Source organism: Paramisgurnus dabryanus, chromosome 16 (genome assembly GCF_030506205.2).
Source record: "Paramisgurnus dabryanus chromosome 16, PD_genome_1.1, whole genome shotgun sequence".
NCBI lineage: Eukaryota > Metazoa > Chordata > Actinopteri > Cypriniformes > Cobitidae > Paramisgurnus > Paramisgurnus dabryanus.
The window spans coordinates 19,188,621-19,213,646 of record NC_133352.1 but is presented as its reverse complement, the minus strand read 5'-3'; the positions used below and the strand labels follow the sequence as shown (position 1 = coordinate 19,213,646).

General features: G+C 37.4%; 1 protein-coding gene across 13 annotated transcripts in view; it reads left to right on the top strand.

The window, feature by feature from the left end:
* Nucleotides 1-25,026, top strand: part of mbnl3 (muscleblind-like splicing regulator 3) — a 55,444-nt gene that overhangs the window by 11,403 nt on the left and 19,015 nt on the right. For 10 of the 13 annotated variants that reach the window (XM_065271818.2, XM_065271824.2, XM_065271829.2 and 7 more), the window contains exons 2-5: nt 4,366-5,416; nt 20,343-20,507; nt 20,620-20,820; nt 21,688-21,921. In XM_065271818.2, the coding sequence (XP_065127890.1) occupies nt 5,243-5,416; nt 20,343-20,507; nt 20,620-20,820; nt 21,688-21,921 (774 nt within the window). In that variant the 5' untranslated portion in view covers nt 4,366-5,242. Of the gene's footprint in view, nt 1-4,102; nt 4,237-4,365; nt 5,417-20,342; nt 20,508-20,619; nt 20,821-21,687; nt 21,922-25,026 lie in introns of those variants that run through there. The other 3 variants (XM_065271821.2, XM_065271820.2, XM_065271819.2) reach the window with 3 other exon arrangements.

Here is a 25,026-nt window from a genome sequence, read left to right as displayed (position 1 = left end):
TCAGTGCTTATATAACGAGGACGCGACTGCGTGCGCACCTTGCGCATCAAGAACCGGGTTGACCGGGTACCCGGTTCTTAAAAAAACGTGGAACCGTAACTTTTTTTTTTTTTTAGTACCGGCTTGGTACCGAAGTACCGGGTCTTTTGACAACACTAGTACTACATATCGCTGATGTAATTAGTATTGAACACAAGGTTCTTTGTGTTCTTCTCTGTGATCTGTTCACATATGCATAACATAGTGTGGCTTTATTTTTTTTAGGCTTTCTTTTGTTTTAAAGAGCACCTATTGTCCGATTCACATTTTTAAATTTCCTTTGGTGTGTGAGTGTGTATTATTACATGTTAATGATATGCAAAAGGTACAAACCCCAAAGTAAATGATGACGCCAATCACGTCTCCAAAATAAATCTCTTTTTTTGAACTACATAAAACACACGGATTGTAGGCAACAGTTTACTTCCTGGGATTGGACCAACATTATCTTAATTACATTCTGAAAGTTAACTCCTGTTAGCATTGCATTGTAAGCGAATCTTTCAAATATGGTAAGGAGTGTCACATTTCTGGCTGACGTCAGAGGTATTCAGACCAATCACAACGTAAAGATTAGTTGGCCAATCAGGGACAATAAGTTTTTCAAATCTGTGCGTTTCAGGAAAAGAGTGAAATCTGGAGGTACAAAAATGTACGGTATGTGGAAAATAATGTGTTTTCTCTTATCATAAACCACGCAAACACATTATTATACCAAATACACAAAATAACGTTTTTTTTGTAGCAATGAAATAGGTGCTCCTTAAAACAAAAGTAGATTTTGATTGGTCAATAATTTAGTGGTTTAATGTTTAAAGATAGAATAGCTGATTTGCATTAGTACAAAATTAGACATGCACCGATATTACATTTATCCACCGATACCAATAGCAGTTTATTCAGACTGATATCTGCCAATACAGATGCCGATATTTATAGTTTTTGTTATATTAAGTTAGTTTAAAATTTTTGTTTAAAAAAAATGTTTAACATTAAGCAACTTGGATTTTTCTCCAGGTAATAGGACATATTGGGGTGGTTTCCCGGACAGGGATTAGACTAGTCGTAGACTAATATAAATGTAAGAGCTGTCCAAACTCAAAACAACTTGCACTGACATATCTTAAAATACATCAGTGCCCTTTGTTTTGCCTGAAAATGCACACAAGTAATGCTTTTAGTAATTTATGTTTGTTAAAATTAGTTATATTTTTTAATCAAACTAAGGTCTAGTCCTGGCTTAAGCTAATCCCTGTCGGGAAAACCACCCCATTGTACATTGGACATTTTTTGACTATAGCCACAAAATGTAAACCTGTTACTTCTGTTTGAGCCGGCAAATACTTTTACATTTTTAATTACTTTATACTAATTTTTGTTATATTTATTTATTATTTATCATTTATTATATTTGAAACGATTGTTTTCCAAACGAGATAACTTTTTTTTAAATCTTGTTTTTTGTGCATTCCAATTAATATCAATCAGTTGGTTTGTCATGATTTAAGCCTTTATATTCATAACTAATTAACAGCTAAGTAGCACAAGTGAACACAACAAAACATGATAACATAATAATAAACATGTTATGACAAAAAATTTATAAACGGAGTTATCTTGTTTTGGAATCAAACTCTTCTTCAACTCCTAATTTCATAAAAGCCATTTTATTTTCTGTTGGTTTGTTTTTGATGAGCTTTCTCATGAATTAAAGGAATTTTCCAATAACAAATTTACTTTTAAAGTAAAAACTTAAAAAGCTTACTACCCAAGCTGAACGTACTCCAATTAATATTATAAGTTTGTTAGCGTAAACAATTTTTCCAATGTTTTTAATGCTGTTTAATGCCTTTAAAGTCACAATGAAACGAGATTAGTGATTTCCCTGTTGTGACAAATATATTAGTGTAACGGCTTCTAAAATTAGAAAAAGGGAGGGTGGGACTTGAATTCGTCCATCAAGAATTGATTGGAACGTTGGGTCATTTTACTATTTGCTACTCGCTGCAATCTTTTCCCGAGCCCCACCCTTGCGCCATGTGACCGTAAGTAAAGAAAGATCATTTCGGAGAGGGGAGAATATTAGCATTTTTTATTTAGGGCACATAATTTTTTTTAAATTTTAAAGGTGGAGTGCACAATGTTTGAAAAACGCTTTGGAAAAGGCAGTCGGGCCAATTACCAAAACTTGTAGGGCGGGTCTATCAAAAGAAGGTCCCAATTATATTGGGGTTGGGGCGTGTATGTTTAGGGGATTTCAAATATCAACATTGGCTTTCAAATATTGTGCACTCCGCCTTTTAAGCTCACAGATAAGTAATTTGTAAAAAATACCACAATAATCTCCCAAAATGTAAGTTTTATTTTCAATTTCATTGTGACTTTAAGGTTGTTTTGCTTTACTGTTCAACTTTTTGTTGATAGGGCAGCAGTCAGTTATGGTACAGCTCAGTGCTACTAGCTTAAACAAATAACTTTCTCTCAGGTGTTCTGCTTTTTTCACTACCACAGTGGTGACAGTTTGTCATAACCAGGCCAGGCCTACAGCAACTAATCAGCTTGTGTTTTGCGCCCTTCTTTGTATTAATAATTTACTTAATCACGTTGTAAAATCACTTCGAGACGTCTATTTATAACTGGTCCCATTGTCTCAGGCATGTCTGTGATCATTAGCGCTACAACCCTGATAGATAAAATCATCAGAGTTGGGGAATGAAGTGATTGTTATTGCCAGGGTTGGGATTAGCATTTGTTCAAAGGCTGACACTTGTGCTACACATTAGTGTAAAATCAGCATCTATGAAGGGAATTACACACAATAGCTAACGTCACGACACGATGCTCTCTTCACGGTTCAGCTGCTTACATATAAATGATATAATTGGCCTTTTGGAGTTGGCGGAGAGCGCGTCGAGGGTGAAAGCAGGTGTGGTTGAGGTGTCATGCGGCTCGGAGCAGAGCTGTGCTAACTTCAGTGCTGACGAACGGCTCAATGCAGGTCCGTGTTCCCTGCGGGGAAATCTTCATCGATCTCACTGTAGGGCAGTTACTGGGGGAGGGTGTGTACATCAGACTGTAAAACCTATTTCTACTTTGAGTTGCATTTCATGCCTTTGTTCTTGTATCTGAAGGTGGGTGTTATTAATTCAATTTTCCACCCCCCAACTCTCATTTTCTCTCCCCATCTCCTTGTTCCCCTCACCGCATTGCTCTCCTTATGGACTGTCTGTCTGCGGCGCTCACACGCAGAGACTCCCCCGCCTTTCAACGTCTGTGTCTGTCGCTGATAATATCTGACCTAACCTCTAATTCCCTCGCTGTCTGCTTATTCACCTCGTTTTTATGTTTATGTTGCTGTTTCATATGCATGCATCGCTCACTTCACTTCAGTCCAAGTGTGCTTGGTCATCACTGCATCGATTATCCCTCACTGTTGCATCTCTGTCTCAGGGGACCGCATATCAAGACTGTCAGACCCACCCAAGAAACACACTGCCATCCTCCTGTACATGATGCTGCCTCAGTCATATTAATGTCTATTTATTTCTTCATTCTTGCGCATATGCTAATGCGAGAACTCTTATGTTTGGAAATCTCTCGTAAACGCTCTAGGAAGCAGAGAAACAGATGTACTTCACTCTCCTCACAATTTAGTCATGGAGCAATGCAATGACAAAGAGGGTTGGGGAGACTAACGGCAAAAAAGTTATCAATATATTAGCCCCCGCCTGATTGGCTGATACTTTCTGCCCGGTTGCAACAAAGCCACTGATTGGCTGTTGCAGTGTTCCGTGCTCAGCAGCTGCAACTATGGGGATTTGTCCTTCCTCTGGTCTCCTCTACTTACTTCCGTCTCTCACAAAAAGCAGCGTTCATATTGTGCAGTGTTGTTGGCGCATAATTTGTCACAAATGCTGTTTGTTATGCACTTACTTGTTTTGCTGCGATCTGCCAGAGAGTCGTAAAGTGACGTTGCTGTCTCCCATGTGCTCGCTCTCCCTTTTTCTTTTCTCCTCCCACTTTTTTTTCTCCCTCCCTCTATCTCTTAATCAAGACACAGCCTGCCTTTTCCTTTGCATTGCTGCCTGCCGCCCGTCTGCACTCCTCCTCTATACGTCTTGCACTCTCTCGCGCTTTCTGCCATGCGTTTTCAAGCTCTTTCTGTTTGTCGCTCACCTCCGTATTCCCCAGTTACAGGTTTGCAACATAAACATTAGATTCGTTGTCTTTGTTATGACTTTAATGGTAGTTTAGTTTTATTGATATAAGCTTGATTTCATGCAGTACTTCTAAACTAAATGTTTTGTTTTGTGTCTGTTCGGAAAGACAGGTTTTCCTGCTGTTAGTGGAATTTTGTGAGGACCACCACAAAGCGGTGCGTTGAAAAAGGACGCAGGAACAGCAGGAGGAATGAAGAAACGGTTCAAGTAAACAACGACTTGCATCACCACAAAGTGCCTCATCTGGATGGTGCAGCAGCAGTCTGTGTCCGCACTTCCATCTCGGCTAGTCTCCGCTTGGGAACGCTCTCTTCCTGGCTGACTCGAGTGTGTGCGTATGGGCTATATTTCACCCTGACAGTCAATCAGCCCATTTCCCTGTTCCTCGACTCCAACTTTGCATGCTTTCCATTTCACCCTTTAATGCAAGGACATCAGTCGATTAGGAATAACTTTTGTTGGGTCTCCATCCCTGCGACTCAGACATGCGAGTTTATTTAAAGACCGCTGCAACTGTGGCAACAGAGCACAGGTATTTGGATGCCTCAAAGTAGAGAAAGCCTGTTTTATATTAATGCAAGAGGGCTATTTTAATCCCGCAACTTCGGAGGGCGAGTGTAGACAGCGTGGCGACCACTGCAGACGAACAGAAAGGGCCGTCCTGTGCTGGTTTTAATGCCTCCGTTTCCTGGACAACAGCCGAAGATGCACCACCGCATGTCACAGTGACCTACCCCACCTCAGCTCTCCTATATCTCTCACTCCATACTCGCAGCACGTACACCTGACTTTAAACTGATCTTATATTCTAATCATAATTCCCCTTGACTGGACAACAGACTATGTCCTCTTTTTGTCCGTGAGAAAGTTATCTTCTTGACAGGTAGTCTAAGAATTGCCCCCTCCCTCCACCTAATTTTTGCATTTGTGCTTTATCACGCCTGGCTCCCCCACCTCAGCCTACCACTCAACGAGGGACCGCCATGGCCGTCAATGTGACCATGGGCCGTGACACCAAGTGGCTGACGCTGGAGGTGTGCAGAGAGTTTCAGCGAGGGGCCTGCTCGCGTTCGGACACCGAGTGCAAGTTTGCTCACCCCTCTCGCACCTGCCACGTGGAGAACGGCCGCGTCATCGCCTGTTTTGACTCACTCAAGGTAACGCAGCTTTGCACACACACGTGGCCAGAGACACTTGTTGTTGTTATTAAAGGAGAATGTGATGCATTAACCACTGGTACTTTACGTGATCACACGCACATATACTTTGATCTTTTCCATAGGCTCACACCACAGGCTCTAATGCTGATGCCCTGAGATCAGCTTTTGACTGTATGTTGGTCTCGGCTTAAACCCAGCTGCCTCTACTCATGGCTTGATCAATATCAAAAAGTACATGATGGCACTTAATTATAATAATTCTGTGGTATCTACACCATGCATGGTACTACAAAAAAATCTTGATTTTAATGTGGTACATGTCTAAAATATAGTGCTGGGCAAAGATTAATCGCGATTAGTCGCATACAAAATAAAAGTGATTTTTTTTGGCATAATATATATGAGTGTGTGCTGTATGTAATTATTATTCAACCCATTCTCACCAAAAAGCGTACAAATGACACGCAGTGTGATTATCGTGCAATAGATACGCCAAATTCCGATTTTGCGTGCATATGATACGCCAGTCCTTCCCATTCACTTATATGGCGAATCGTTTCGTGACGTTTTATTTATTGTTTTCTCATTTGTTTTCTGTTTTTTTTACCATTTTCGCTTGGGTTTAGGGTTAGAACAACTTTTTGTTATATAAAAATGACATCCAAACCCCAACTCTAACCCCAACTCCAAGCGACCATGGCTTAAATATAGAAAAAACTTAGAGAAACCTGTATATTAAATAACCTGCTTAAACAAATGTGAAATCTAACCCTAAACCCAAGCGAAAATGGTTTAAAAAACAGAAAACAAATGAGAAAACAATAAATAAAACGTCACAAAACGATTCGCCATATAAGTGAATGGGAAGGACTGGCGTATCATATGCACGCAAAATCGGAATTTGGTGTATCTATTGCACGATAATCACACTGCGTGTCATTTGTACGCATCTTGGTGAGAACGGGTAGTTATTATATATATATATATATATATATATATATATATATATATATATATATATATATATATATATATATATATATATATATATATATATACATGTGTTTATATATTTATTTATATTTTTATATATATTCTATATTATATATATATACATTTAAAAATTGATATATAAATAAAAAATATATTTTATATAAACAATACATTGATGTGAGTGTGGTTAAATATACATAATAATTACACACAGTACACACACATATATTGTGCAAAAAAAAAAATCGCTTTTTTTGTATTTGATTAATTGCGATTAATCTTTGCCCAGCACTAATAAAAAAAAAACATATTTTGATGGTACAAACCCAAACAATATGGTAAAAATATTTTGGTATTGAAGGCAAGACTGCAAGAGACCCATTAATATCAAAACTGGATTTGTGACATTTTAGTTTGTTTCTTTTAACTATGATTTCATCTGTATGTTAGTTGACAAAGCTGGTCAAATTACCTTCAAGCACGTAAATGCCTTTAATATTAATTCACTGTCTGGGAAAACAGAAAATGTTGATGACTCATCTTGCACTTGCTAATTTTGTCCAATAATACGGTCTCTTGCTTTTATGTTCCTCCTACGTCCAACTATCATGTCTATGACAAAGCTAAAATCTGTTGGCTGTTTTAGCTTTGACGTGTCCCTGCTTAGTCCTGTTACAATAGGAAAAAGGTCATCAACCAGGAACTTCAAGCAACTTTACTTTAAGTTATAACATTTATTTGGAATAAAATAAAGCTTACTCAACTTACGCATACTCAACTGCGCACACTATTTATGCATAGGTTGTGCATGCGCGTACAGGAGAATGTAGTATCCCAGGTAAAAATAGAAGTACACTTCCATAATGTACTTCTTCCTTTATTTCTTAACGCCATTCCAGCATCTACGGCTGTATTCATGGTGAGAACCAGGTAATACATACACAAGTTTATTCAGACAAGTTGATTTATACACAAGTTGTGGGAGGGACAATTTGGTATCTCCAATTTGCCTAACTTGCGTGTTTTTGGCCTGTGGGAGGAAACCGGAGTAAACCCACGCTGACACAGGTAGAACATGCAGAAACTCCACACAGAAAGGCCCATAATGTACTTAAATTGTATTCTTTAGTACTTCTTACGGTAATTTTAAGAACATCAGTGTACTTATCTGTGTTATTTTAAGCCACCATGAATATGAACTAAAATGAGCTTAACATTTATTTAAAGGGGACATATCATGAAAATCTGACTTGGTCCAAGTGCTACAATTGGGTGCCCAGTGCTTCTATTAACCTAAAAAATGTGAGAAAAAACAACCCAGTTAGTTAGCTTTGCAAACTTTTCTGTGCAAGCATGTGAAAAAATAGGTCATTAAAATTTGGCTCCCCTTGTGATGTCAGAGGGGGATTATCTTATATTAATACCGCCCCTTAATCTGCACTATCCAACCATGGCACTGCCATTTAGTGCAGAGATCAGCTCATTTCCATTGAAAAGGACACACCCAAAAACATTTTTGCTCAAACCTACAAAGTGGCAATTTTAACATGCTATAATATATTATCTATATGGTATTTTGAGCTAAAACTACATACGTAGTATGGGGACACCAAAGATGTATTAAAAAATGTATTTATTAGGTACCACTTGTAGTAAACTTGAACCTGTCTTTGTATTAAAGATGGGTTCAAGTTTAATACAAGTGTTAACTAAATTCATTTTTAATACAGAGATGTTAAAAGTGCATTTTAGTTCATATTCACTGTGTCTTAAAATAGCACAAATAAGTACACAAAGATAATCTTAAAAACATCTTAAAAAGTACTAAAGAAGATTTTTTTTGTATATTAAGTACAAAATTAGCGAGTACATTATGGTAGTGTTGTACTTTTTTTCACCTGGGATGTGGCTCATTGCATTTTGTCCCTATGCGCATGCGTCGAACCTCTATGTATACGTATGAGTCAAATAACCTATCCTTTGTAAGGCTGTGCGTTCGTCTGTGTGTGTACGTTTGCGCCATACATATAAAATAACGAACTTTACTCTGAGCTTAACACAACACAAGCTGTTAAGACTGCAGGCAGGCAGATGATTGGCTGGCAGATGATTTGCTGTTTCGGCTGGCGATAATACCGTGATAATATTGGTCAGTTGTCACTATGGAAGGTTTCATCAGATGGATGTACACACGTTGTCGTGGTTATGCGGCTGGCCCAAAGTTTACTTCCGGTCTGTATGTATTTATTGGTCTGGTTAAACTGACCTCTGGAACAAATATATGTTTTGGTTTCCTTAAGACGAGGGGAGACAGCGAGCATGGATCACCACTGCAAAGAGAGATTTGGCAGCCAGGCAATAATTCAAGGATCTGTAGCTAACATTGTATACAGTAGATTAATTTTACACAGTAACATTAGCTCATTGTAGTAGTTGATACGTGTTTGAGATGATATATGAGTGAATTAATTTACTTGTCATTTATTTAGCTTGTTATCAGAAATAAACTGCTCCAAACAGTTGTTTTTGATTCGGAAGTCTACCGGAAGATAGGTTTGGTCCACAAAAGCCATGTTTATGTTGTTGCTGCTGAAGCCATCTATAGTCATGATGTGAAATATATGATTGTATTGAATGTGCTCGGTATTTATAGATAAGAACCTCAAATGTTTGCCAGATCTTTTGTTTTCTGCTATTTGTTTATGTCTGTAATCAGCTCTAAGTGCTTTAAGTCTGTGGGTCATTCATAACTCAAAATACCTGCTGCACTGAGCATTGTTTTGTGATCATAACAATTGTATGTCTCTGTGTATGTGGTAACATGCAGCAAAGACCCAGACAAGGCCATTTCCATCTCTTTTATAGAGCTTGAATATATTATTTGGTCATTTTTTGGCACTGTGCAGCATTTGTGTGGGAGATCTGAAGAGGAGGAGTGAGTGAAAGCTAGACAAGGCCTAGCAACAGTGTCAACTGCATACAGTTATCCTCTGAAAGCTGTTACAGTTGTTAACACTGGGTGACAGTGACCTGTGTAGATTACTTGCTCATCCAATTGTCTGATATTGTTATTATCAAAGAAGCCAGCCATCACGTCTAAAAACTCAGGGTCAGATTGTTGTTATGACTGAAAGGGAGGGAGAGAAAGCAAGATATAGAAAAGAGAAGGATGAAGGTCAGTGTAATTTCTATTTTTATAGTTTATCTCTTATGATGTTTGTGTGTCTGAGGAGTTTTAAGCCACATCCACACGAAGCCAGTGCTTCCCCCATCCAATAAAGTGTAAGGTGTGAACAAATGGCAGAAACATGCCTTAAGTTGCGTGTCATACTGACGCGTTTGTCATTACAACAAGTTACCTTTCAGCTCTTTGACATGGGGCTTGTAAATACAGATCAACATTCATGACGAGAAATGTGTGCAAACTGGAATAATGCAGAGATCAAGGAGCTCCTCACTATCTGTGCTGAAACTGAGATTGATCGCCAGCTTCATAGGACAGAGCGCTTCATGTGCAAGTTCATGTTCAGATCAGAAAATGAATCTACACACGTGGTTTCTCCAGATAGAAACAGTGGATGGTTTGCAAACGTACACTTTTTTTATATTTTCCGTAACCTGTGTGAGAAAAGGGATAAGATAAACAGATTGGCGGTATACACAAAGACGCAAGGGTGTTTCAGATTTGTCCACTCTGGGACCCGGTTTCAAAAAATTGCAAAATCAGGCTTGCAAAACGGCTGATCAATCTGGACGAAATGCTGAAAAAAAATAAATCTTAAACATTGCTACGTATGGACAGGCTCTAGTGGCCCATGCTGAGGCAGGTATCACGACTCTTGTTGCCATTTTCACAGTTTAGGATTTGAAAAAAAATCTAAGTCTTATTAAAATAGCATGACTGTTGTGCTACAGGTATAAATGAATAATAATAAAATATAATAAATAATAAAATATCAAATTTATTTTAAATAGCGCCTTTTAAAGTGTCTTTCTCAAAGCACTTTACAAGAAAACATAACAGAGAAAACAACACACTTTAAATTCAAGAGATATATAACAAATAAATTACAAAAACAATTAATAAATTAAAAGCAAATCTAAAATAGTATGTTAAATAGCTTATTTTTGTAAGTCATCGGAATTATACAGGATTATAAAAAGGCGAAAAACAATAGACATACATCAAAGGACGTATTTAAAGATTACAATATCATACTATACAAAAATACTAAATACATTGTACACTATACAAATAAACTGCATAGAAACTTCCTGGAAACCAGTAGCCCTGTTTCCTAATTTGCATACTGTTTGTACTAAATAATATTTGAAATTAGTGGTGAAATTAGGTGAAAAGCAGTAGGCGAGGCGAGTAGTATGCCGATTAAATAGTATTCGAAAAACAGTAGGCGAAAAGTACCCGGATGACCTACTACTTCCTGCAAGATCCTGAAATGGTCCTTCAAGGGACGTTTTACTATCCCGTGAGCCCCCGGGAGAGAAGTTATTCAACATAGAAGAAGGAGATGCGTTATTTAATCAAAATGTGTCCGAAAGCGTTATCACGACTCTATTCAAATGCAAAAACATATATTAAACAGCTGTCCCTTGTTGTTAAATTGTGCTTGTTTAACATAATTCCAATTAACAACTTACTTGTTATGATGATGTATGTCACGTGACATGTCAACATGGCGGATGCTGTACATTCAAATTCATTCATACTATACATATTCATACTATATAGTACCTACTGTTTTAATGGTCAATGAGTAGGCACTTCATATAATTATGTACCTACTATCCCATTATGCGATAGTGACACCAAAGTCCACTTAAGGAAGTCGTGGCACTAGGTGGCCATGTATGCCGGCCAGTTATTTCAGTCATGTAAAATTACAGTCCTAGCTACTTGAATGGGAAAAGACAGATATCTCTAAAATCGCTTACTTAAATTACAGTTAAATAACATATTTCTGATAAACAATTAGACCTGACATTAATTGTAGCAAAAATGTAGTTTCTTTAACTCAAAACATCTTATTTCAAGGTCATTTCAGTTATTGCGCATGTGGGTTGGCAAGCACCTCATGTGACCCTGTAAAAAGCTCTTTATAAAATGATTATTGGTTCTTTTAACTGGTAGGCAGGACTTTCCTTGCCAGAGCAGCCATATTGATCATTGCCTTTTTCCTTTTAATTGTAACAGCAGTGCTTGCTTGTTATAACCAATATCTTTGGTGACACTACACTGCATGAATACATTTAATAAGCGATGTAAAGAAGTAATGAATAAAATTATACATTTTGTAAGTGTTACATAGAAATAATGAAGAATATTTTAAATGCATGTTGTATTTTCTTCTGTGTGATTGGTAACATCTGGCAACAGCGCTCACTTCTGTTACACATCAATATGTCCTAGTACGTGCATACTCTTGTTGCACACTAAAATGTGTGTACTTTCCTTTAAAAAAAATAGTATAAACTTTAGTGAATAGTATAGGTAGGTGGTTTGAGATGCAGCATAAGCCCTGCAAAGGCAAGCAAAATGTAAAAATAAAATAAATTTTTTTTTGGAATTGTGTAAGTTTTTAGATGTAGAGTGTCATGATAGTTAATATTTTTTAAATAGCTCCAACATTTATCTCCAGACCCACCCACTTCCACCCCATTCTTCTCTCTTCTGTGTTCTCCTCCATGCCTCCATTTCTCTAATTTATCGACATCCCCTAATGGCTGCTACTGTGTCTTTCCTTGTGCCTGGCTTCTACTGATTCACAAGGTTTTGTTTTTTATACATTGACCATTAATCCTATTTGGTTAAGCTTGAAAACCTATTAGAGATGCATGAATTACGTATTCATTTAACCCTCATATTATGTTCCGGGTCAATTTGACCCGTTTTGATTTTTAAGCTGTCGGATAAACCAGTTAACCTGTGATTCTATTTTTGAAATTTTGTGACTTTTTCTCATTTATGGCCATGAACATGCATGCAAAGTTTAGACATGCTGATATGTTTTGAAGTGTACCAAAACAATTTTGTAACGATTTTGAGGTTCGCGGGTCAATTTGACCCGCATTTTGTTTTGCGCCAAAGCAACTGTATAGACCTAAATTAAATATATATTTTTAGTGTTTGTTGTTATATTGGTGTTTACCTACCCTAAAATGGGGGTAAAAATGCTTCTCCTCACTATTTTGAGTACTGAAAATACTTTTACAGACACAGATGGTAAAAGTGAGCTATAATTTCTATTTACAATTTATATGAAATACTACTTAAGTTAAAGTTTTCTTCCAGAAATTTTGTCACTTTTTCTCATTTAGGGCCATGAACATGCATGCAAAGTTTAGACATGCTGATATGTTTTGAAGTGTACCAAAACAATTTTGTAACGATTTTGAGGTTCGCGGGTCAATTTGACCCGCATTTTGTTTTGCGCCAAAGCAACTGTATAGACCTAAATTAAATATATATTTTTAGTGTTTGTTGTTATATTGGTGTTTACCTACCCTAAAATGGGGGTAAAAATGCTTCTCCTCACTATTTTGAGTACTGAAAATACTTTTACAGACACAGATGGTAAAAGTGAGCTATAATTTCTATTTACAATTTATATGAAATACTACTTAAGTTAAAGTTTTCTTCCAGAAATTTTGTCACTTTTTCTCATTTAGGGCCATGAACATGCATGCAAAGTTAGGATACACTGATGTGTTTTGAAGTGTTTTTTTTTTTAGCACAAATCATGATTTTTGGTACAATTTTGATGTTCGCGGGTCAATTTGACCCATATTTGTTTGTTCCAAGGCAACTGTACAGACCCAAATTAAATACATTTATTGCATATATTTAGGTGTTTTACTACCCTGGAAAGGGAAAAGTGAGCTTTTCCCACTTTTTTTGTACTGATAAAGACTTCCTCAGACACAGAAAAGTAAATGTAAACTATCATTTCTATTTTCAATGTAAATGAAATACTATGTATAGCTGATGAATTCAGACCCACAGAAAATCCAGAGGTGAATACAGGTGATGCTAGCTGTGCCCCATAAAACATGACACCAAAATAAGCACCATTTGTGTAAAATGCAAGAAGTCAGAAAGCACATGCTTCATGTATGCAGATCATGTAAACAGTGATTTCTTGAATTTGTACAATGAGCCTCAAGAACAAAATATGAGCCTATTTAGAAAAAGAAAAGGTTCATTTCATTTCAAAGCAATATTAAATAGTTCATTTAGGATGTCTTAAACATAGGTATGTTAAAAAAAACATGTTGAATTAAAATTTAAAATGTTAAATGTTGCAACAGTTTTTGTGCAACATTTGTTAAAACAAACATGTTAAAAATTGTGGTTAAATGCATTTTTTTAAAATCATACTTTTTAATTTTAAATGTTTGTAATGTGTGACAAAGACTGATACTAAAATGGTTTTGTTCATACCTAATTCCTTCTTGTTTTTCATAATGTGATATTTAAGGAATTGCATTGAATCCAATGCGGGTCAATTTGACCCGGTCCATCAAAATCGTCACAAAAATCGAACACAATACAAGGGTTAAACTATGTAAATGTGATTCAGGTATTGATATTGCATTGGTGCTGGCAAAGTCTTTTGTCAGAGAAACTAAATGAACTAAAGTACCGTCGTTGGCCATGTCTTATTCACATGAACGTGAGATAAAAACTGATTTTTAGGAAATGGAACAAATAAATGGACTGTGTAAAAGCTTTTTCCAGGAAGTGCTGTATATTTAATAGGAACATCACATTGAAAATAGGATTTCTTTAAATAAATGAGTTTGCCGCAATATACTGTAGACAAAAACGTCTCATTTTTAAATTCTTATGGAAAAACTAAGGAGCTCAGATGCAAAAGCCACTTAACGCCACATCCGCCAACAATGAGATAACGATAACAACCGAGTGCTTTTGGCGTGTATTATACGTTCATTAAATACTTTCACTCCAAATCCGCTTAATCCTGGCCTCAGGCCATTCCGAAATACTGGTTTGTTGGCAGAATCCATTAAGAGTGTAGACTTTGAAGAAATAAAAAATATTCAATGAGGAAAAAACTTGTAGATGAAAACATGATCCATACCTGGTATATACAGATGGGACAATAGCAAACCAACCTATTTAATTCTTAAAAAATAAAAAATCTCACATAGGAAAATGGTCATGTTAAGTTTAAGTACAATATAAGTTGACTTTGTTGTCATAAGCCTACAGTCTTATTTAAAAGTCTTTTATCTACCATATATGCTTGACTCTATTTAGTAAATAAGATATTCCTAAAAGGCCTCTTTGATAATATGCTTTTTATCAAAAGCAAATTACTGTGATGTAAAGCTCAGATTTTGGGAAGAATATTGTGGTTTAAACAGATAAGCTGTCTTCATTTATACATTTTCTTCCTCTCTCCCTTTCTCAATCCCTGGCCAATCAGTGGTAAGGAGACGGTATGAAGCAAAACTTACGCCCTGTTGCCGGGTGTGTTACCATGGCTACGCAGAGGAGATCCCTGACCTAGTCCATCCTACATGACATGACTTACAGCTTTTCATCTCTTTCTCTGCTCATTGGGACTCTGATCCCTCAGCGCAGCTCTCTGTGTTTCTTTTTGTATCCCAGTGTACTGTTTAAACGAGCGCCGTGTCCTCTGTGTGTTCCTGAATGTTAACTCATGGCTGTGAAGCTGGGTTCTCGTTTGCTTTGGCAAGTTCACCTGTCTGTTCCTCTGAGATGGTCTGCTTATTACCCACACACTCCCACAGCGCCGCTGATGCAATTGCTCTCAGTGTTGGCCTGTGTGAAAAACATACATGTGTCAAGGCTCACAATTCACAGTGTTGAATAAAGCTGTAGCTGTATACGTCCCTGTATGTGTGTGGGAATTGTAATTGTTGAAGATGCATCGTAGCTGGACATTGTTAATAGTGTCTCGCAAACTCAGCGCTGACCGTCAGATGCATATTGCTTAAAATGTTTTGTGAAATCCAGGCTAAAGCCTTGTAATCTAATGATGAAGTTTGGAGCATGAACGTTTGATTTTACATTGATTTAAGCTTTTGACACGATCTTACTCAGTCGATATTAAAGGAAAACACCCATTTTTACTATTTGACTATGTTTTACCTCAACTTAGACGAATTAATACATACTTATCTTTATTCAATGCGTGCACTTAATCTTTGTACAGCGCGTCGTGAATGTGTTAGCATTTAGCCTAGCCCCATTCATTCCTTAGGATCCAAACAGGGATGAATTTGGAAGACACCAAACACTTCCATGTTTTCCCTATTTAAAGACTGTTACATGAGTAGTTACACATGAGTAAATATGGTGACACAAAATAATATGTGGGGATTTTTAAGCGTATAAAAAATAAGAACTAAATTATATGGCGGAAGAGCACTTAGTTTGCAGCACTTTGACCTCGGGCGCAGTAATATGGATGGAAGATTGAACGAGAGGGGGTCAGGACAGGAGTGATGATGTTACTGCGCGCTAACAAGTGCTCTTTCGACATAAAATATAGTTCTCTTTTTCCTTTTCTTGTTTGCCACCATACTTACTCGTGTAACTACTCATGTAACAAGTCTTTAAATAGGGAAAACATGGAAGTGTTTGGTGGTTTCTAAATTCATCCCTGTTTGGATCCTAAGGAATGAATGGGGCTAGGCTAAATGCTAACCGATTCACAACGTGCTATACAAAGATTAAATGCACGGCACGCATTGAAAAAAGATAGGTATGTATTAATTTGTTTAAGATGAGATAAGAACATCGTAAAATATTGAAAAACGGTGGTGTTTTCCTTTAAAAAAATCAAGGATATGTTTTTACAAAATGTTTTTTGCTTTATGTAGGATGATTTTATGTAACAGTAAATCACAAAAAAATACTTTAGCTGGATTTTCACAGACTTGGTCGCATAAGTGGAAAACATTTTCTTGATCTGGCAAAAAGAGCACACCGATTTTTCTGTGGTCCACCTGGAAACATGGTTGTGTTTACAAAGTACAAAGTTAAAATAATTTAATAAAAATAAGTTAGATTATTGGCATGGGATTTGATATTCTAAATTTTGTTTGTTGCACAAAGTAACAAGTTAACTAGTTATTCATTAGCAAAAATGTATTTACTACCTTGTATTTTGAGTAATTTGGGGGGAAAATTCTGTACTTATTACTTATAGATTGGCAAAAGAAGTCTTTTCTTTTTACCATTTCTTTAATTATTCTGTTTTTACCATTTTTAGAGACTGTCACACAGTATTACATTTTTCAGATTGGATATTGTGTTATCATATTTTTCAGATTAACCTACCCCAAAGTGCCACTTTAAAAATATATTGAAAATTGAAATTCGAATACATGGTCAGTCAGACTCCTCCCATTTCATTCTAAGTGGCCAGTTGATGGTCCTAATTTACATTTAGATTTATGCTTTTTGCAGACGCTTTTATCAAAAGTGATTTAAAGTGCATGTTATGCTTTTTTATTATAATGTATATTTCCTGGGATTGAACCCATGACTTTGAGCTGTGACCTAATGAGTTACAATGTGGACAAGACCTTACAACACTCAGTCAGTGGTCTGGTTAGGTAAGACTGACCATCAAATGGAGCTGCGTGTGTGGGAGTTGCATTGAAAGGTGCAGCAGTGGGACGGTGGACAATCTCCAAGTCCTCAGAGACACATGCACCCATCCATCACACAGTTCCTGCACGCTGACACTTCAGACACCCACTTTCATCTCCATTAAGTGCACCTCATCACACCGGCCAGCAAAGAGACACCCCCACATTCTCTCACTTCAAATTTTGTTAAGAATTCATCAGCGTTAAAAGCAAGCCAGAGGCTCCTGAGGACAAGTGTTTCAATTGCTGTAGCTGTTGGACAGTTAAACATCTCATTTAAATGGAGTGACGCTTTGACGTCCAGCCACACATCTCGACTCCAACCGTCATTCCGCAAATTCCATCCATCCATTCTTGTTTAGATTCCATTGTGGTTGTGGTGGTATTCCATTGAGATTCCTTCCTGTTGGAACCCAGTGTTCCATGTTAAGCCGCTCAGCTCGGTTTGTGAGCTTAACATATCTCATTGGAAAGTATGAGAGAATGTTTAAGTGACTTGAATTTTTGTTACACACAGATTTACAGTTTTTAAAGCAATTGCATGCATGCTTACAGAACATGTCATCTATAATAGCAGTACAGGGTATTTAGATGGGGTTTATCCCTTCTTCCCTCAAAGATCCGGATACATTAGAGAAAGATGTTTAGTGTGTCAAACTATGCTTTTCATGAGCACTGAAAATGTGTATATTGCATAAGCAGTTAAAAACTGACACAAATTAATTTAGAACAAAACGTCTTTGTAACCTTGATTTTTAAAGAGAAATTTTAATTTGCGTCATTGTTTTCTTTGGGGTTTGTACCTTTTGCATATCATTAACATGTACTAATACACACTTACACACTCAAGTAAATTTAAAATCATGAATCGGAACATTGTACTGTTTTGTAGGGTTGCACAATATTGACAAAATGTATGCAATATGCGAGAAAATAATGCTGTAAGTTTGTAAAATCTATTTGAATAATAATAAAATATATTAAAAAATTACCTTCTTTTTTAGCAGATAGCATCGACCTGAATCTCTGAAACCTCGTTCAGACCATAGACTGTAAAAAAAGATGGACGACACGACGTCACCTCCCACCATTGTAATGAATTGAAGCCAAAAATGCCCGACCACGGTCGCCGCCATGTTACGTAAAAACGTCAGTTTGGAGCCAAGGCTGGCGCAGAAAGAATCGTCCGTGGAGCCAGAGGTGGAGCCGCGATATATCAAACTTCTGCACAAACACTCAAGCGACCAATTCATCCACGCCAATCATAACGACACACCCCGTTTCTATAGCACCAAATTACAAGCTAAAATGACCACAATAATGAACACTTGAACATATATCAGCGTGATACCAACTACTTGAAAGGACCAAAACCATCTTTTGGAAACTTTTATTGGAAGTGTAAATAATTTTTCCCATTTGTTTGAATGGAGAGGGCGGGGTTTATGACTTGTAAGGCAGCCAGCCACCAGGGGGCGATCAAAGAGCCAGAGGCTTCACTTTTCAAGGCTTATGAGGCACACCCGGTTCAGACCACCAGCAACTTCCTTGCTGTGTGTCGCCAGTTTTTTCAATGAGGTCGTAATGAGGTGTTTCTAAATCTGGTTGTCATTAAAAATGACCACTGTCTATTCCAGTAACTGACGAGAAAATAATGATGTGAACTCAACTGCCTCGTTCTCATTGATAGTCGCTTATCATTTGCGTAAAGGAAAATTTTTTCAACTTTGTCATGTCTCGACAAGCGCCATCCATCCGGTCACCCAGCGGTCGCTTTCCCTTGTGTCGCCAGAAGTCACCAAGCTTCCATTGAAATTAACTCTTTCACCGCCAGCATTTTTTTTAAAAGTTGCCAGCCAGTGCCAGCGTTTTTCATGATTTTCACCAAAGTTTAATGCCTTCCAGAAATTGTTCTGCTTTAAATATATAAACATACAATATACCAAATGAAAGAACAGACCCTCTGCTTTCAAAAAAAAAAAAAAATGTTTCATCCTACCTTCAGAGGTTCTTTTGTAATCAGCTTTTGAATATGGGTAGGTTTCTGCAAAAACACCATATTTTGAGCAAAAAGGAGAGATAATTCCATTTTTGTGACAGACTTTTCATAGAGATCCCATTCAGAGCGATCTTTATAACAGACACGGACATGCAGCCGCTTGCCATAGGGCAATACTTCCGGGTTTAAAAAGTTGCGGAAGGGCGCCACCTGGTGGATAAAAGCGGTATTGTGGAAAGACGGAAAATCTCGTCATTGGCAGGGAAGCGTTTTCTCTTGATTGACGAGATATCTCGTCAATGGCGGCGAAAGAGTTAATGAGATCACGTCGCTCTGCTACTGCTAGTCGCTGGTGGTCTGAATGGGGTGTGATTATGTTTAACTTTACAAAGTATTAATATTATTTGGTTATTGCAAACCATTGCCATATATGTATTACGATATGCAACTTTACCGTGTTAGTTGGTTTCGATATATCTTGCTGTCCTACTTTCGGTGTATCTCACAGCCTATTTGTTTTTAACTCCGTGTTCACTAACTTTCTAAGGTCTTTGTTTTTCTCATTCATTTTATCCATAGAGATTCTAAATAACTTTGTTATCTGAATAAAATGAACTTCAAGTATCAACTACAGTCCCATGATGAAGTGTGAATCACATGATCAAATTGAACATGACTGCAGTAGTGTGTAACTGTAGAAATGAGGCTGCTTGGCCTTTCCCAACAGGGTTCTTAAGGTTTCTTTTACATTGCAGAACTAATGACGTTACTCCACAGGTTCATTGAGTTTGTCTCACTGCTAACTGACCTTGCTCGTGATCATTAGGTGTGTTTGTTTAACCGTGTCTGTCGCTTAGACAGCTGGATGATGAGCATCATTGTATATGTGTGACCTATATGTGGTGTAAACATGTACGATTGTCACAAAGACACTTTGACCGATTATAGATGTGAACATACTGACACTATTAATTCATTTGAGAGTGGTGAAAATCTTTCAGTTTGTCCCTAAACGCTGTCATTTTGTTTCATGTAATCGATTGATATTCAGACCTTTACATTCTGCCACTCTTGAGATTCTTCTGTTTTTATTTAATATGTTTTTTTCATTGTTGTGGAAAGCACAGTCAAATATCCAGGGATTACCATTTAATTTATCCTTTCAATCACAGAGCCCTTATCTTCCTGTCACACAGATCTTTTAGTAGCTGAGATTCATTGCGATTTGTCTCTGTCTTTCTTTGTCTCCCTCTTCAACCCAACAAGGGACGCTGTACACGTGATAACTGCAAGTACCTGCATCCCCCGCCTCATCTGAAGACCCAGCTGGAGATAAACGGCAGAAACAACCTAATCCAACAGAAGACCGCGGCCGCCATGCTGGCCCAGCAGATGCAGTTTATGTTGCCTGGAGCTCAGCTGCAGCCCATCGTGAGATCCCATTTATTTATTAATCAATAAAATGTGTATTATCACTGTCTATTGGTTTTGAAGCATTGGTTTATTATTTTCCATCGTCTCTGTCTTCTGTGTGTTTTTCCAGACCTCTTTTCCAGTAACGCAGTCATTTGCCAACAGTCCGAGTGTGGCTTTCAGCCCGTACCTGAGTCACATGAGCCCGGGTATCAGCCTCATGCCCGAGCTTCTGCCCAGTGCCCCCGTGCTGGTCCCGGGGAGCCCCACTGGCATTGCCATGGGCAACGGAAATTCAACGCAGAAACATGTTCGCACAGACAAGCTTGAGGTGTTGAACGCAGTAAAAACTTTCGCTATTAATGCTTCTTGATTTGGCAAGCTTTGCTCATACTATTGGACACACATAGGTCCTGCATTTGAACTATTTAACTTTGGTGTGTAACTCATTCCTGGTTGGTTTTGCTACAGACATGAATGATTCTTGGCTTTGTGCTTTTTAAAGAAATAGTTAAAGGAATAATTTACCCTCTTGTCAACCCAGAAGTATTATCTTAATGTCATGTTATCTTCTTAAATGGGGGTTATCCAGATGGGTTAAAATGTGTCTTTTAAAGGGAATCGATATGTTTGTAACAGAAAGTTAATATTTTGAGCTTATTTGGCATGTTGACAACATTAAATATCCTAAAGTAAAATCTGATTCATTTTGATAACTCTTATTAAAGGGGACATATCATGAAAATCTGACTTTTTCCATGTTTAAGTGCTATAATTGGGTCCCCAGTGATTCAATCAACCTAGAAAATATAAAAAAGATCAACCCAGTAACTTAGTTTTGGTAAACCATTCTATGCAAACATGTGAGAAAAAAGTTCATTGAAATTTGGCTGCCCCTTGTGATGTCAGAAGGGGATAATACCATCCCTTACTCTGCACTATTCAACCACAGCACTGCCATTTAGTGCAGATATCAGCTCATTTGCATTTAAAAGGAACATTTTTGCTCACACCTACAAAGTGGCAATTTTAACATGTATATAATATTTTGAGCTTAAACTCACATATGCAATCTGGGGACACCAAAGATTTATATGACATCTTAAAAAAGTATTGTGAAATGTCCCGTTTAAAAAAAATCAGAATGGCCAATTACCTTCCTTCAATTGGATTTAAACATCCTCTTTCCCGATCCCAGGTGTGTCGAGAATTCCAGCGAGGAAACTGCACTCGCGGAGAGAACGACTGCCGCTATGCCCATCCGATGGAGGCTGCTATGGTGGACGGCAGCGAGAACTCGGTCATTGTTTGCATGGATTACATCAAGGGCCGCTGCACCCGCGACAAATGCAAATACTTTCATCCCCCAGCTCACTTACAGGCCCGGATAAAGGCGGCACAGCACCAGGCCAGCCAGAACGCTGCTGCAATGGTGAGTCATGCAGATGTCCTGTTAAAATTACACCAATTTAAATCGCATTTTTGCAGTGATGCTTTAATTAACTTAAAGTTAAAATTCATCCCCTTTAATTTCGAGCCACTAAAGTCGTACATCATTCAGACGGACACATTTAGCTGTTCATTGAGTTACAAGCATGTCAGATTTACATGAAATACATAGTTTTACACATGCCTGGAGCATACCCCCTTAATAAAGACCTTAATCTTTACTTCTTAAAGGGATAGTTCAGCCAAAAATGATATTAAACCCATGATTTACTCACCCCGAAGCCCTCCGATATGCGTATGTCCATCATTTTTCAGACAAATACATCTTCAGTTATTTTAGAAAATGTCTCATATCTTTAAGCTGCTAAACAGTAAAGTTACAGGGTTCACGTCCTTCAAGTCCAAAAAATGTGCATATATCCATACCCAAAGAAATCCAAACTGCTTCAAGATGATAAACAAAGGTCTTCTGAGGGTAATCTGCCTGGTGTTGTTGTAGCTATATCCATATTTAAAACTTTATTAACGAAAATAACTAGCTTCCGGCAGCGCCGCCATCTTAGACTCCTCTGTATTCAGGAGAGAGTATTAGCGTAGTGTATGTACTTTTTCTTAGTGACGTATGACAAATGCGGAGGGCGGGGGGACAGAGCAGCAGCAGAGAAACCTCCGTAAGCTGTATACGCTCTCATCTTGAATGCGGACGCAACTAAGATGGGGGGCGTTACCGGAAGCGAGTGATTTTCGTTTATAAAGTTTAAAGTGTGGATATTTCTACAACAAAACGGCATGGATTACCTCTCAGAAGGCCTTTGTTTATCACGGTGGAGCCATTTGGATTTATTTTGTGAATGATAGATGCACATTTTTTGGATTTGAAGGACGTGGACCCCATAACTTTACATTTGATTAACTGAAAGATCTAAAACATTTTCTAAAATAACTGAAAATGTGTTTGTCTAAAAAATGATGGACATATGCATCTCAGACGGCTTCGGGGTGAGTAAATCATAGGTTTAATATCATTTTTGGTCGAACTATCCCTTTAAAAAACATCCATGTAAAATCTATGTACACTCTAAAAAACAAACGGTGCTATATAGCACCAAAACAGTTGCTTTGGATCGTAACGATAGAAGAACCATTTTTAGTGCCATATAGCACCGGTGAAGAACCAGTGAAGCACCAGTGAAGCACCTGTGTAGAACCATATAGTGCTATGTAGAACCATATGTGGTGCTATATGGCCCCTATATGGTTCTACACTGGTGCTTCACTGGTGCTTCACTGGTGCTTCACTGGTTCTTCACCGGTGCTATATGGCACTAAAATGGTTCTTCTATCGTTACGATCCAAAGCAATTGTTTTGGTGCTATATAGCACCGTTTGTTTTTTTAGAGTGTACAGACCTTGACGAATGAACACAACCTTGACATTTTAAGAATTGGGGAACTCTCTCTGTTCTTTTTCACAGTAAGTGGTTAGTAATCTGCCAGATCTTGTCTCATAACTTGACTGGTGTACTGTTAACCCTGGCACTTCTGAAACCCATATTCAGTAAGCAAGCTATAAATTCATTAGGTGATTTTCAATAAATTTTTTACAGGGAAAGTGCACGTGGAGAGACCTAAGGCCCTGTTTACATTTGAGCATTTGCGTTTTAAAATGGCATTTTAAAATGAAAACGATCCTCGTTTATACTAGCATTTTAAAAAGAATCTTCATACACGACTATAAACGCATGAAACATGACCAATCACGTAATTGGGGATGCGCATAAATGTGTAAAATAACTTATTACTTTAATAATAGCTTACCTTTGCGCATTTATGCTGCCTAGGGGGTGTGCGATAGTGACAAAAATTCATACCTGGATCCTTTGCCGGCAACTACAACAGACACTATTTTTGAACCTATAAAAATATGTTTGGGAAATTCTTATATTGTTCAAGCTCCCCCCTACAACATATTAATATGATTAATAGGTTAATGTTGATGTTATAAGCCAAACAGAAAGGTCTTTATGATTTAAAAGGAAGCATTCAAGTGAACAGTACTAAACAGTAGCGAACTTGAAGCAAAAATTAATTTCAACAAATGCAAACTTCAATCTGAACTGAAGTATAGCTTTAGCCTACAGAAATGCTTATTGCTTTAATGTAGGGAGTTTCAAGTTAAAAGGGAGTTCCATTTCACGCTGTTATATTTATAATAGTTTATTGTTCTTTTATATGATCTTATAGTCCATTTGAAAATGTTCGTAAGAACTGACCGTATTCTTCAGAAAAACCCCAAATAACTTATCTTCCCTTACCTGGGGCTGTTCAGTGCGTGTGTGTGTTCCCTCACAAGCGTTCTCAGACAAAAAAACGTGGTCCGCTAAAGTATTAAAAATTAATATGACATTAATTTTTAAAAGTGTGCGAGGTCCGTGCACGTCCTCTGCTAGCAACACAGAAATAGCAAAAAGAGTAATCGACTAATCGAGCATTAAATATTAATATGACGCTGATTTTATTGTTTTTATACATTTATATTCACAAAACTTATCAACAAAACATCGATTAAAATTGAGAGACAAATGATATGAAACGAAATTCATTTTAAAGTAGCAAACAAAACTTAAATTAAACTCGAAAATAATGTCTGACCCATTACAATTCCCCCTTCATATTGGCCTTTACAACACCCTATATGGCGTTTAAAATTACAGTCTATCTTTCGTAATAAGCGAACTAAATTTAAACAAAACATAAACAACATTACAACAATATTCAAACCCAACAATACTCAAACATAAATATAAAACAGACATTATCTATAAGGATACATGTTAAAACAATCTGATATAGTGTTTATAATAGCTGGTTGGTAGATGTTTACTATTTTTGGCAAATACTCTGTTTATTTACCTGGATAAAAATAATTTTTACTTTGAAAATTATGCCCTGTCACGTTAACATCAGCTGTTCAATTACATAAGACTCCGTCTAAGTTCATTTACACTGCAGCGCCACGTTTGAGTTCTCAAACTAAAACAGGGTCTGCAGCGTTTGCGAACGAATCCGTTTATGAGGGTCGAAAACGA